Genomic DNA, 14,264 nt, shown 5'->3' with positions numbered 1-14,264 from the left:
TTGATGCTGAAAGCCCAATACTTTGGCCACCTGATGCAAAGAGCTGACTCTTTGGAAAATACCCTGATACTGGGGAAGATTGAAGGCAAAAGGAGAAAGGGGGCAACAGAGGATGACATGGTAATATAGCATCACCAGTTCAGTGCACATGAATTTGAACAAACCTTGGGAAAGACTGAAGGACAGGGAGACCTGGTGTGCTGCAGTCCATGAGGTCGCAAAGAGTCGGACATGACTTAGTGACTGAATAGCAACAAAGCTGTGATGATAGTACTGTAAGATTCTCAGCTGGCTTTGGCCAAATAGTATATTAACAATAGAGGTGTTCAAAAGCAGCATTAGGGTGGATCTGTTTAGAATTTGTTAGGCTGTCTAAACCTAGTTCGTGCTAGGTTTTTCTCTAAAATGCTCGGTCAAGAGGAAAATCCTTCAGAGACCATTTGGTGTGGTCTCTTTCTTCTGGTCCTTAAGACTCCTCATCCAGTGTAGCAAGAGGTTTCTGTTCTGGTCTTGATCGTAACCAGAGAAAGTGGGAAAGTTTGGTAATCTGGAAGATCACACACACAAAAAAAAAAGATTACAAAGATTAAGAAAAAACAAAAACATGAAATAATTACTTAAGCTAGCATTTTAATCCATCTGTGGAGGCTATTTATTAGTTATGCACTAATTTGTTAATTCAGCAGATATTTCGTTTTTCTACTCTGCACTTAGATACTGCTTCTAGATACTGGGTGAACAAGACAGGCAGAGTTCCTGTTTTTATGGAGCTTATACTCTACTGTTGGGAGATAAATAGCAAACATGTAAACAAATTATTTCTAATAATAATGAGTGCTACACAGAAAAAGAGATGGAGTGTAGGATAAAGTACCTGACCAGGGCATGCATGAGGGGCTGTTCCCCTCACTTGGTGATGTAATGCCCTTGAAGAGGAAAATTCCAGCTGAACAGTAAGGAGATAGCCATGTGGCTAACTTGGGAGAAGAGTGTTGCAAGTATAGAGAAAAGTGCAGAAGTGCTAACATGTCCAAGGGACAGAAAAAAAGCCAGAGTGGCTGAAGTATAGTGAACAGAGAGAGGAAATGGGTGTGGAGAGGTAGATAAGAGCCATAAGTCACAGGGATGGGAAAACAAATTTGAATTAGAGTTGTTGTTTTTTTTTTTTAACTGTCATAGAAAGCTACCGAAGGGCTTTTATTCAGAGACATGAAGTCATCTTATATATGCTTTTAACATAAGATAGCTCTGGCTCTTGCCTGGACTAATACTAAGATCTTGCGGTGGTGTAGGGGAAAGGTGAAAGTGGGTTGGGATTGGCTTTGTGGCCGTGGGGTCGAGCAGTGGTTGATTTGGGGTTATGTGTTGAGACAGAATGCTCCAGAGTGAGGCAAAGAGAGGAATCAAGGATGAGCTAGGATTTGGGGCCTGAGTAATTGGGCGGATGGTGGTGCAATTTATTGAGGAAGGCGTGGGGGTGGAATGCGTTCTGGCCGTGGTAAATTTGCAGAACATGGAAGTCATCCAGGTGACAGTGGCGATGAGACCACTGGGCCTCACAAGACCGAAGTATCAGGAGGGAATCGGAGCTGAAGATAGGATTCTGGGAGCCGTTGGCATAAGGATCATATTTCAAGTCACAGAACTGGTATGACCACTCTCCTAGACTAAGGAGAACATACGTGGAGAAGAAGAGAAAGTGGCCAAGGACAGAGTATTGGGCAGAACATGGAGTGTTTCAGGAAGGAGGAGGTCAACTGAGTAAATGCTGCTGAGATTGAGGAGGAAAAAGCTAGTGGACTGGTTATTATTACTCATTATTTAGGCATTTTAGTCATTTGTCTGGGTTATTGTCTAAGAAACTACAGAGACAAAAGTAGGATTTACAAATAGCATAGAACTCTTATTTTCCTATTTCTTAAGTGGAACTCGAACTTCTGTAGGTCTTATGTATTTCTGTAGGTATTTAAGGTGAACTGGTTACTGTATGTAAAGGTTCATGTTCTGTCTGCAAGAAGGGTATTCATTAAGATTTCTGAGATTTTCCAAAAGCTTTAAGCAGTTATCAATCCCATAATAGGACTCTTAGGGGAAGATTTTAATTTATTCTATTTCATAGTTGAAATTTGCCCTGTTATATGCAGTTCACCAGGGATGTTGTTAATAGAGCCTAGATTTGCCTTCAAAGACAGTTTAGTCTGAACCAGTTTCTAGGACCCATCTTTATAGTTAATCCTTCCTTCCTTTAATAGCTTTCTATATTTAAAAGGTAGCACCTTTTAGCTAAGAATATTCAGGTTATAAATGACTCAGCTGCTGTTTACAAGTTTAATGTCAATTTTAAAATAGGATGTTAAAATTGAAAAACCTACTCAACTTCCATCATCAGTGATGCTAATTCATTTCTCCTCTACTTTGGTGTGTGAAGATGTCAGTCAGTTCTGTTGACTTCTTCTTTTCTTATCCCCAGAGGTGACCAGTCCCGGAAGAGAGCTGGGGATGAGTTGACTTATAGTAAGTAATGATGCTCCTTACCATCTTTGATGGTTTTGTGATGTAAAGCAGCCCCTGGCTATAATGATATCTGCAGAGTTCCTGATGGTGGTCTCCAAGGGCCCTGTGTATGGTCAAGGTCAGACTGTTGGGTAAGCCATGGCAGCTCTGAAGCCCTGTTGCTGGTGGTAGTTCTCAGGCAGTTGTCAAGAGGCTGCCAGTTCTTTCATCTCCACTAGAATGAGATAAGTGTCCAGACTCAGTTCCGGGTGATATGGTCCCCTTTCTTGTCGTTCACAGCCACATGGTTTTTAGGTTTTTTCCTGATCTGCTTTTGGGAGAGGGGTGAGAAATATGTGTCACATCAGCAGATTTCTACCTTTGTCAGGGAGAAGTAGCTTCTCCCTTTTCCAATGTTGTTTTTTTTTTTTTTTTCAGACAGCTCATCAGCCTGTGCAAGTTCTAGAGGGTACAGATAGTGAATGTATTGAATGTACTTTACTTCCTGAGAAGAGGACACTGGAGCTGCAGAGACTGTGTTCAGAGCACAGCGGGGGTCCCGCAGACACTCAGGAGCCGTGTCACCAAGCTCTTCTTGGAAGAGGATGCTGGACTTCTTACTTGGGTTTGTAATTAAAAAAAAAAAAAACTAACAAAACAAAACAGTTGCTGCTAGACTTGGGGATGATTTTGAAATGGAATGGGACAATCTCCTAACAAGTTTATCTACAGATTCTGTGAGGAACACACATGAAGAGTGACCATTGCTAAGTGAGATCCGGCAGCCAAAATCAGCAGCTTCCTCCAAAAGATATAAGAGCAGAAGAATCTTTTCTTTTTTAAAGCACTTGTTTTGTTCATTTGTGGACTTAGCACTTTGGCATATTGGTTTCACACATCAAGATGTCTTTGCTTTAAAATCAAGCAGATCATTACAAAATACAGTATTTTTCACCCATAACCAAAATGACCCCCTTTAAAAAAAGAGTTGGTCTTGGTTTAGCATTAGAAAGTCTTGTTACAGGAAAATGCTAACTCTGCTTTCAATATAACTTCTCCCCGCCCCCTACCCCCATCAGTTCACAACTCTTTTCTACGCTGTGCCTTGAGCTTTGTGCACTTTGCAGCTCTGTGACCATGTTGTGAAACACAAATGCTTCCCGAAAAAGCTGATGGTATTACAGTCTGACCCACCAAGATGTTGGGTATGACTTCCTAGCAGGACTCTGAAATCATTGGGGAAAGAGAAACATGTTGCACACGGGTCAGATTTCCCCCTGCCTCGCAGTGGTGTTTTCTTGTTAAATGTTGGGGACCAACTCGTGTAGAACATTTCCATTCCTCTGCCGTTTAACAGGCTCTCCCCGCTGCTGTAGTGTTGCCATTACGCTAGTTTAGCATTGGGCAGTCCTTTAGCACTAAAGCTCCCTTTTTAATACTGTTGAGAATTACCCAGTGGTCAAAGCTGGTTCCTGTGATGCTCTAGGAAGTAGATACGGTTATTAAATCCAAACATAATCAATAGTGCGGGATTCCTGATCAGTCTCATTTTAAATAGGTGAGATAAGTACTTAAGAAAAAAAGTCTGCAGTCTGTATCTTTTAAAACATTATATTTGAGTGTCATAGAGAAAAGGTAGCTCTGGCCAAGCTATATTTTCTGTTTCCATACACTCACAGTGCTGTTGAGTTCCTTAGAAAAGACTGAAGCTTACCCTATTGATTTTGAAAGGCAAAGGAAAATAGATGCGACAAGGGGAAGATGTTTTTTTTCTCAGTTATGCGTAAATCTAAATCGAGCATATGCTTGACTCTCTTTGGCTTTGTTGGCTATGTCAGACTAATTTATCTCTTCAGAGAACTAGGGGCAAAAAAAGAAGACATATCAGGGATACTGACTATCACACTTGTGATTTGCAGGTTGTTCATAGAATTGCCTCTGCCAGTTCACTTGGTCCTTTTGCGGGGAGCAGGCTCGGGGTGCGAAGTGTAGTGTCAGGAGCAAGTCAAGTCACCGAATAGAAATCCTTTATTTGTAAAATTTGTATTCAGAGAAGCAGAAGTTAAAGGTTGTCAGATTTATTTTTTTAAGTACTTATCAACCAGAGTTGGTAGATTTTGAGGAGGACTTTGACGCGTGCTCCTTTAATTCTGTGAGCATCTTGGATTGTATTGATAAACACTGAAACTGCTAAGACTATTGACAGGCTCTCGTTGTGCCCTGTACGGTTTGATTTGCCACATCATAACATTCCAATGTCAAGGAAGAATTCTCTTTTATCATGAAGTTCAAATTTTACTTTACTCAATTGGACTGCTTGCTGCAGGCTTATAAATGTAACACCTGCAACCAAATTCTCTCAAGTAGTTTTAATAATAATATTTCTGAAAAGGAATGAAATTGGAATGTTTTGTTAAATGTGGATGAATGCTTCATTATCCTAGTAATGTACCCAAATGCTTTTTCTGGGAAGGAAGTATTCTTTGGCCAACAATAGAACCTTCCCTATAAAAGCATCACATTAGGATGTGAATTGGCATTAAAATCTTTGGATGCTTTTTGCATTGTTTAGTTAATGGGGGAATAGTTTGTATTGTCTTCTTTTTATTTTGTGTGTGTTAACAAAGTGGGCAGAGTAAAGTTTGCAGAATTTAGTCTCTCTGTGCATTTTTGCACAGTGGCTGCAGCTCGCTATGGGTGAGGGCCTCATGGTACAAAACTATGATCAGAAGGCACTGGAGGAACAGCTTCTCCCGGTGCATTCAACCTGGTTCTTACTCATCTTGGCCTTTTGAGGTACACTGCAGTATGAAGAACTTACTTCTTTAAGTCAATATTGACCTTACTTATTTAATTGGGATTCTTAACAAAATTCTTAGTCTGCAACGAAGAAGTAAGAGATGCCTCCATTTTGTATTGACTAAGTACTGTCTGCCTAAAAGTATTTCCTTCGCGTGTTCACTTGTATTCTCCTTGCCAGTACAGTATGTAGTTTACACACCATAGTTAAACACTGGCTTTTTATGGGGCCCAAATCATCAAAGACAGAAAATTGTAAAGCAGGTTGATCATCTCATGAGTCAACACATGCAGTTGGTTTGCCAAATGGACTAGTGTATACATGCAGCCTGAAACTGGACCCTCCAGAGAAAGCCAGTTCACTCACTTTGGAATGGTGACACTTAACATCAATAGGTGATCGTTGTTTGGAGAGATGGTACTTATTTTAAAGTTGGCATTAAGCTTCAGTATGTGTTGTCTCATATCCTTCTCATCACAGCTACACCCTGACCTGACTGCTGTGTTTTCTGGGGAGCAGAGAGCAAAACCTGGTGTTGTGACTCTTCATCTACTAGTTCTTAGATAGGAGTTAGTGAAAAGAGACAAATACCCGGGCGCATGAGTGGTGCATTATTAAATTTTGTGGACAAGTGACTTTATCCCCTGTCCCTTTTACAAGTTGGAGGCAGTTCCCCTCCCTTCCTTCGAGGTGCGGGGTGAAAGTCAGCGTGTGAGTAAGTGAGCTTGCAGAAGAGTGGGCTGTGGCGGTGACGCTGCACGCACATACATCCCCAGGGCTACAGCCCCGGACCCCGTCACTCCTCTTGCTGCATGCCACGCTTTCTGTCAGGTTGCAAATTTGCACACACAAAGAATTCCTCAGGAAGAGTTTGCACACGCATCACCTCGCTATAATATTCTGTACCGACCAAACAAGGGATTTGAAAGTTCTTCAGCACAAAAGGATAACTTTAGAGTGATGGTCTGTGCACATGTACAAGCAAAGGTAACGGTGATCTTGCAAACACAATTGGTTTCCGGAGCTAAGTGAGCAGGAGCGCTTGTGTCGGAGTATTTAAAGAAGCTGTTTAATCTCCCAGGGTCACCCTTCAGATCTTGTCTTCTCATTGAAACTGGCTCTGTTTTCTTCTCTGTGTTTTTTCTTTTTTATTGCAGTTTATTATTTCCATGATTATTACACAAGGCATTATCCTTGAGCTAAAATTCAATTGTCCAATAAGCAGCTAGTATTAGATAACATTGTTCTATGAATATACACTAATCTGGGTTATTAAAAAACTTCACAATTAAAAAACAAAACAGATCCCCTGCATTAGTTATCCAGTCATTGTTTGGATTTTTTTTTTTTTTTTTTTTTTTTTATGGTATCTTACTGAGCTTCGGAGTATTATGTTGACTTTAATCCACTTTAGACCTCTTAACGGGACTTTAAATTTAAGATCAGAATATGAATCCCTTGACATACACCTAGAAGAGATTTATAAGGACCTTTTTGGTTGTGATTACTCTTTTCACTAAGATTGCATAAGATGGAATTTATGTTTATCAGAAGGTAAAACAGAGGTCATAGGTATTCAAGGAGAAATGGCTTTCCTGTTATTTTCCTTACCCAGTTGAAATGTGCCTGTTTCTGGCCACCAGGATCTATGAAAGGACCTTTGTTTTTTTCAAGCGAAATGATTCCTCTTCTGTTTGCACTGTTCATTAACTAAGTCATTGACACTTTCCCATGTCCACTGGCCAAGACCTCATTTTGAACCTCTTTCCAGAGCCAAATGGCACATGTACCTATACTATTTCTGCTTATGTTGGTGGAGTGGCTGTGGGAGAATTAAAGAAAATGCTAATCAGAGGTACATTCTTATAGGACCGTAGGGTATATTGTACCCCTGTTGATTGGAAATTATCTTCATTTCTGGTTGGATTGCATTGTTTAGAAATGCAATGTGTTATTGGCTTATAATTCTGGGAAATTGATAGTGTGGCTCTGAGGTGAATTCTGTGGTTTGAAAAAAATAAATATTTTGTATTGATTCTCAAATGTCATTTCAATGTTGTGACTATGTACTAAATGCAATAAGACTGTGGCTGTTCTCTTCAAAGGGTATGTCTTGTTCAACAGTTGGCAATTTAATTGCTCTCATTAGCCCTGTTTGTCAATATTACAGCCATGCAATTCAGGAGAAGTTGTTCACATGTGATGTGGGGAGTTATGACTGGAGACAGGAATGCTTGAGAGTAAATGGGAGGCCAGATGCAGACAAAAGGCTTCTGCCACCCACCAGCATAGCCAGAGCAAGGATGAAGCGATGAAGTCTAGTTCCTGGTGGTCCTTGTTTGTCAGAAAGCATGGTGGAGCTTAGAACAGGGTGTTCTGTACATCAGCTCTTTTATGAATCCAAGAAGAACAAAATGGTGGATGAAACTCTTATTGACTGGGGATTCAGAGCCACTGACTTTGGCTCTGACCTTTAACTCTTGATGGATTCTGAATCACTCTTTCTGTATTAGGGTGTATACCATCACTCTAAAACATTGTGGTCAATGAAATAAATCTTGTACAGATGTGCTTGGCCTTGTTATGTTGACACCTGGTTTACTGGAACTTTGTCTTAATACAGAATGTATGGTTTTGCTTATAGGACATTCATGATGCTTCCTAAAGGATAATGACATTCTGTATTCTACCACATTCATTAGCCTGCAGCATGAGTGGCCATCCTGACCCCCACACCAATGTGAGTGTGTGTATGTGATGATGGTGATCAGAGATGACCAAATTGGATTTATCTCAGGAATGCAAATTGGTTAACGTTAGGAAGTCAATTAATGTGACCCGTCCATCAACAGATTAACGTGTGATCAGATTGTCTGTGAAAATCCAAAATATCTACAAGGCAGATTAGTAGCCTTGTGAGTTTATCAGGGTTGCTGGAACACAATCAATATGCAAATGTCAATTACATTTTCACGCAGCAACCACAAGCAGTAATATCTGTAAATTTTTTAAATATTGTTAAGAAATAGAATTTATACTAGGAACAGAAAAGTCACAAAGTACCTAAAAATCTTAATAAAAGATATATAAGCCTTTTAATGAGAAATTGATAATTTTTAAAAAGCACCTTTGTTGACATAAATAGACAGTGGTTGGTAAGATCATCTCAGCCTCAACTCATTCTCTGAATGTTAGTAGATTAAAGTAATTCCAACAGAAAAATCCCAGCTGATCCTAATATTTAAATGGAAGAACAAAGGACCACAGATATCTAAGATACTCATAAAGAAGGTGAGGTGTGAGGAGAGCTAGGATTACTGGAGTATGACCCTTACTGTGAAATACAGTGAGTGCTTAAAACACTGTGGAGTTGGCACAGAGATGATAAGTAGATGAATGGACAGGAATAAAGAGCTCAGAAACTGACCTACTCATGTTCCAGAACCAAATTTTGTTAAAGGTAGTCATTGCAGATCAATGAGGAGGAGGATGGATTATTTCTTAAATGGGGCTTCAGTAATTTTTCACAGAGGAAAAAAAGTGAATTGGAGTTCAACCTTGCACCAGTTACAAAAGTCAGTCCAAAGTGGATTAAAGATTTACTGGATTAAAGTTAAAACTGTAAAACTTAGAAGATGATATAGAAGAATATTTTTTATGACTTTAGGGGGAAGGGGAAACGGTGCAAACCATTAGTTAAGAGAGAAATAATTTAGTTGCACTAATAGTAACTACTTTTGTTTACCAAACATGCCACAGAATGAAAAAGCAAAGCCAAACTGGAACAAGATACAGATAATCATGATGTGTACATAATTGTTAAAAAGCACCTGAATGTATATCAGTAAGAAAGCGACAACTCAGGAGAGAATTGGGCAAAATTCACAAGTAGGCATTTCACAGAAGAACCAGAAATGGCCCATAAACTTGAAAAAAAGTCAAGCCTTACCAGTAATCAGGAGACACATTGAAGCCGTAATACCAGTTTCTAGTCCCCGTATGGGAGAAGGCAACGGCACCCCAGTCCAGGACTCTTGCCTGGAAAATCCCATGGACGGAGGAGCCTGTTTAGGCTGCAGTCCATGGGGTCGCTACGAGTCAGGCATGACTGAGCCACTTCACTTTCACTTTTCACTTTACTGCATTGGAGAAGGAAATGGCAACCCATTCCAGTGTTCTTGCCTGGAGAATCCCAGGGACTGGGGAGACGGGTGGGCTGCCGTCTATGGGGTCGCACAGAGTCTGACACGACTGAAGTAACTTAGCAGTAGCAGCAGTCCCCATATTGGCAACAATTAAAAAGTTGGTAAGTGGGGGGAGGGAAAAATTAGAAGCTTGGGATTAGCAAATGCAAACTACTATATATAAGATAGGTAAACAACAAGGCACTACTGTGTAGCACCCGGAACTTAATTCAGTGTCCTGGGGTAAACCTAGTGGAAAAGAATGTATATAATGTATAGCTGAGTCACTTCGCTGCACAGCAGAAATTAATGCAACATTGTAAGTCAACTACAATTTTAAAAGGCGGGGAGGGGTCAGAAAATACTAAAAATTGCAGAGGTTGCGACAACAGGATCTTCATCTGCTACTCTGCGTGTAAGTCAGTACTACCACTTTGGAAAACAGTATTAGCTAGTGAAGTTGAACATTGGGTTTATCTTAAGAGAAAATCACATCAGATGTGAATACCCAGGAAACATGTCCAGGAATGGTCACAACAAGCAGTGTTTGTAGTAACAACAGGAGGAAAAAGGAGGAAAAGAGAGCCAGCTGCCCATCTACAGGGAAATGAAGAGATGAACTGTGTGTGTGCAGTGGGATCTGTGGAGTCCTAAGTGCAGCACACAGATTTGTGCATCAACCTGGGTAAGTCTCAGAAATCACACTGAGTTAAAAAGAGGCAAATCAGAAGAGTATAGTCAGCCTGATTACCTTTATACAAAGTTCATAACCAGGAAAAACAGTACATTGTGTAGAGATTCATAAGTAGTAAAACTAAAGAAAGAGAATTAACATTTATAGACCATGGGGCTTCCCTGATAGCTCAGTTGGTAAAGAATCTCCCTTAAATGCAGGAGACCTCGGTTCAATTCCCGGGTTGGGAAAATGCTAGAGAAGGGATAGGCTACCCACTCCAGTATTCTTGGGTTTCTCTTGTGGCTCAGCTGGTAAAGAATCCGCCTGCAGTGCAGGAGACCTGGGTTTGATCCCTGCGTTGAAAAGATCCCCTGGAGAAGGGAAAGGCTACCTGCTCCAGTATTCTAGCCTGGAGAATTCCATGGATTGTTAGTCCATGGGGTCTCAGAGTCTGACACAACTGAGCGACTTTCACTTTCAAGACCATGGTCTCCTTGAAGGTGGGGTAAAGGGGAAGTGAGAACAGAGAGGAACACTGGCTTATAAGCAGTTGAGAATAGGAACATTTTGATCTTAGTAAACATGTCAGTTCTTGAATTAATATCTAAATTCAGCGCAAAGCTAATCTAAACACCAAAAAGTATTTTAAGTATAAATAAAAAATTTGTGTGAAAGTATGAACGGATGAAAATAAAATCTTCATTGAAAGGGGGGAAAGAAGAGGAACTTGTACCAAAAATCACTTTTTTTACAATGGCAATTACATTTTTACACTGGTGTCAAAAGACAAGTTAATGGAAGATGGTTTAAAATAGAGACTCAAGTGCTTTTAAGCATGTTAAAGGTGGGTATTTAAAATGGTTCTGATCATGACATTATTCACTGGAAAGTGCTGATACAGCTGGTGAAAATTCAGTCATACAGTTCACCAAAAAGAAATTCCAGATGGACTAAAAATGAACGAAGTTAAAGTTATAAAAACTGAAGACAATACCATTTATATTTTCTTGAGGTGGGAGACGTTTGTTCTATGAATGTAAGCAATGGTCTGAAAACAGAACCCTGTGTAAATCAATCACCCAACTACACTATGTAGAGCACTGACCCAGCATTTGTACATACGTATATATTTTTAAATTGTGTACTATACTAATACACATAAGACAAAACAATAGATGAGAAAAAAGATGAGGTGAAAATGTTTTAAAATACTTTTTGTGTGTATTGTGGTTAAAAAAGAAATAACCCTTTACTCTTTCTGAAAAGTTTAGTAAGAGCCATATTATTAAAAATGCTTCATTATTTTTGAAACTCCTAGTTTTAACACTTCACAATAAAAACAATGTGTGATTCTAAGGTAAGTTTATTTTAATGCTGAGTTCTTATGGCTATTGTAGCTGGGGTGGGGGGGAGAAAAAAAAAAAAACTTCATTAAGATGTGGATCCAGGGAATCTGTGGATCCAGATGCCTTGGCTTTCTGAAAAACAATACTGTTTTCAGTTCCATCTACTAGTCTTAAAGTGTTTGTTGAAATCTTTGTAATAAATTTCCATCTGTCTCACTGTCCCTAACTTGTTCTTGCTCAATAATTGTGAGTGTGGTATTTTTATTATTAACAAAGGGGTTCAAGAGCTATTGAAACTCACTTTTGAATTTTAGTTCCCAAGTTTGAGTGTGCTCTTATAAGAGGTTTTATTGGTGACCAATTTTGGACAACACATTTTCATGAAGCTGGAATCATGTCTAGCCATTTTTGAGATGCTCTTAACATGAATTTCTTTAGAAAAAGTAGCAACTTTCTTACTCAGTATAGCATCTTTACTTTGAAGGGTTGGATAAAGTCTGTCTTTTTTGTTTTTAAAATACCTTCGTGATTGCATTATTGACAGGCACTTGTCACCACAAGAAAGGTTGGCAAATTGCAAACATCTGTGTTTTTATCACTAAAAAAATTAAGAACATATTTAATACTGACAATACTTTTTCAAATGTTACTGTGAGATAACCAGCAAACCTCTTCTGGGATTTAAATTTCTCCATCTCAGAAAATAGGGCTACTCAGGTGGTTCAGTGGTAAAGCGTCCGCCTGCCAATGCAGGAGCCACAGGAGACTTGGCTTAGATTCCTGGGTCCAGAAGATCCTCTGGAGAAGGAAATGGCAACTCACTCCAGTATTCTTGCTGCAATAGCGATAATCCCATGGACAGAGGAGCCTGGCAGGCTACAGTCCATGGGGTCGCAAGGAGTCAGACACAACTAAAGAGCCTCAGACACAACAGGGCATGGATGCACACACACATCTCATAAACTGTTGTGAAGATGCTCTCATGTAAGATCAAGTCTAAGTCTGATTGCCTTGTGGGGGCGCTCAGACCACAGTTTTCAAGAAGAGAATGGTGTCCAGCATTGTCAGCATTGTGAAATGCCACTGCTCCTTTCAGAATGTATCACTTTTTTAACCAGTATTGGGGGAGTGAGGCCTCCCAGGTGGTGCAGTGGTTAAGAGTTCACCTGCCGACGCAGGAAATGTAGGCTTTGCGGATTCAATCCCTGGATCAGGAAGATCCCCTGGAGAAGGAAATTCCAGCCCACTCCAGTCTTTTTGCCTGGAAAGTTCCATGGACAGAGGAGCCTGGCAGGCCACAGTCACAAACAGTTGGACACTACTAAGCCGCATGCATGCACGCATGCATGGGGAAATAGTCCCATTAGAAAACCACAGTAATTGCCACAGACATGATCTACTGATGAATGCTACATGGAAGTTGTTGAAGGAGAAATAGGATAGTTGCATACACTCAAAAGTTGTCTCACTCTCCAGATATTTATTAATGTGGCCACCTCATGCGAAGAGTTGACTCATTGGAAAAGACCCTGATGCTGGGAGCGATTGGGGGCAGGAGGAGAAGGGGACGACAGAGGATGAAATGGCTGGATGGCATCACCGACTCGATGGGCATGAGTTTGAGTAAACCCCGGGAGTTGGTGATGGATAGGGAGGCCTGGCGTGCTGCGATTCATGGGGTCGCAAAGAGTTGGACACGACTGAGCGACTGAACTGAACACATCTATAGAAACTGATCTGCCTTCGGGAGGTGGAGCTTAATTACACTCCCCCTGGATATGGGCTGGACTCAGTGACTGGCTTCTGAGTATGGAAGAAGTTTCTTATCACAGAGAAACCTGAGGGCAGCCCCTTAATCAAGTGGTTATGGTTCACATTGCAACCATGAGTCACGTGGTATCCTACCCCCAATACAATGCCCTGAGAAGGACACTTCACCTCTGTGGTGTCAGACAAGAGGGGGATTTTCTCCAGGACACCTGACTGCCCCTCTTCACAGGTGTCAAGGTCATGAAAAACCAGGGAAAACCAAATACTTGTGATAGGTGAAGCTAAGTACAGAGTCATAGTGACAAAGTGCCATTTGGCATCCTGGGATTTAAAAAAAGATAAGGGGAGAAATCTGGATAAAATCTGAGGCATAGCATTGCTCTGATGACTTCTTCGTTTCGAGAAATGTACCATGGTTGTCAGTCAGATTGTGTGCTTAGTTGTGTCCAACCCTTTGTGACCCTGTGGACTGTAGTCCACCACGCTTCTCTTTCCTTGGGGTTTTCAGACAAGAATACTGGAATGGGTTGCCCTTTCGTCTTCCAGGGATCAAACCCATGTCTCCTATGTTTCCTGCATTGCAGGTGGTTTCTTTACTTGCTGAGCTATTGGGGAAGCTCGTACCATGGTTACCTGAAGTTTAAACTGGGGGAAATTGGGGGAAGGATTTACAGAAACACTGTCCTGTCTTTGCAACTCTTGGTATGTAAATCTAAAACTGTTTCCCCAATAAAGTTTTTGGTTTTAATCCCATGGGATTCTCAGAATTATAAGGGGACCTTATTCCTCTGTAGAAGCCATACAGAGAACCACGGTGATTCCAGTGAACACATAGCTATTGGGGCTGGTGGCTCATTTCTCAGCTCTGTCATCAAAAGTCTGTTTTGAAGTGGATAAAAATGTTCATCCTTAAATTGGAGGGTCTGAGCTTAACAAGCTCTCACGTGAATCACGTGTTTCCTTCATAGCTCCTCTTACCGTAGTTGATTGTATAT

The 14,264-nt window shown here is 40.6% G+C and overlaps 1 protein-coding gene across 1 annotated transcript in view; it reads left to right on the top strand.

Annotated features, from left to right (window-relative positions):
• The window catches only part of CACUL1 (CDK2 associated cullin domain 1), a 74,648-nt gene extending 62,928 nt beyond the window's left edge, over positions 1-11,720 (top strand). The window contains exons 8-9 of the mRNA XM_061162755.1: positions 2,471-2,514; positions 2,932-11,720. Of these exons, the coding sequence (XP_061018738.1) occupies positions 2,471-2,514; positions 2,932-2,972 (85 nt within the window). The 3' untranslated portion in view covers positions 2,973-11,720. The remainder of the gene's footprint in view (positions 1-2,470; positions 2,515-2,931) is intronic.
• Positions 11,721-14,264: the final 2,544 nt, after the last annotated feature.

This window comes from Dama dama, chromosome 15 (genome assembly GCF_033118175.1).
Source record: "Dama dama isolate Ldn47 chromosome 15, ASM3311817v1, whole genome shotgun sequence".
Taxonomy (NCBI): domain Eukaryota; kingdom Metazoa; phylum Chordata; class Mammalia; order Artiodactyla; family Cervidae; genus Dama; species Dama dama.
The sequence above is the reverse complement of the archived record's forward strand: the minus strand, read 5'-3'. Positions and strand labels throughout refer to the sequence as shown.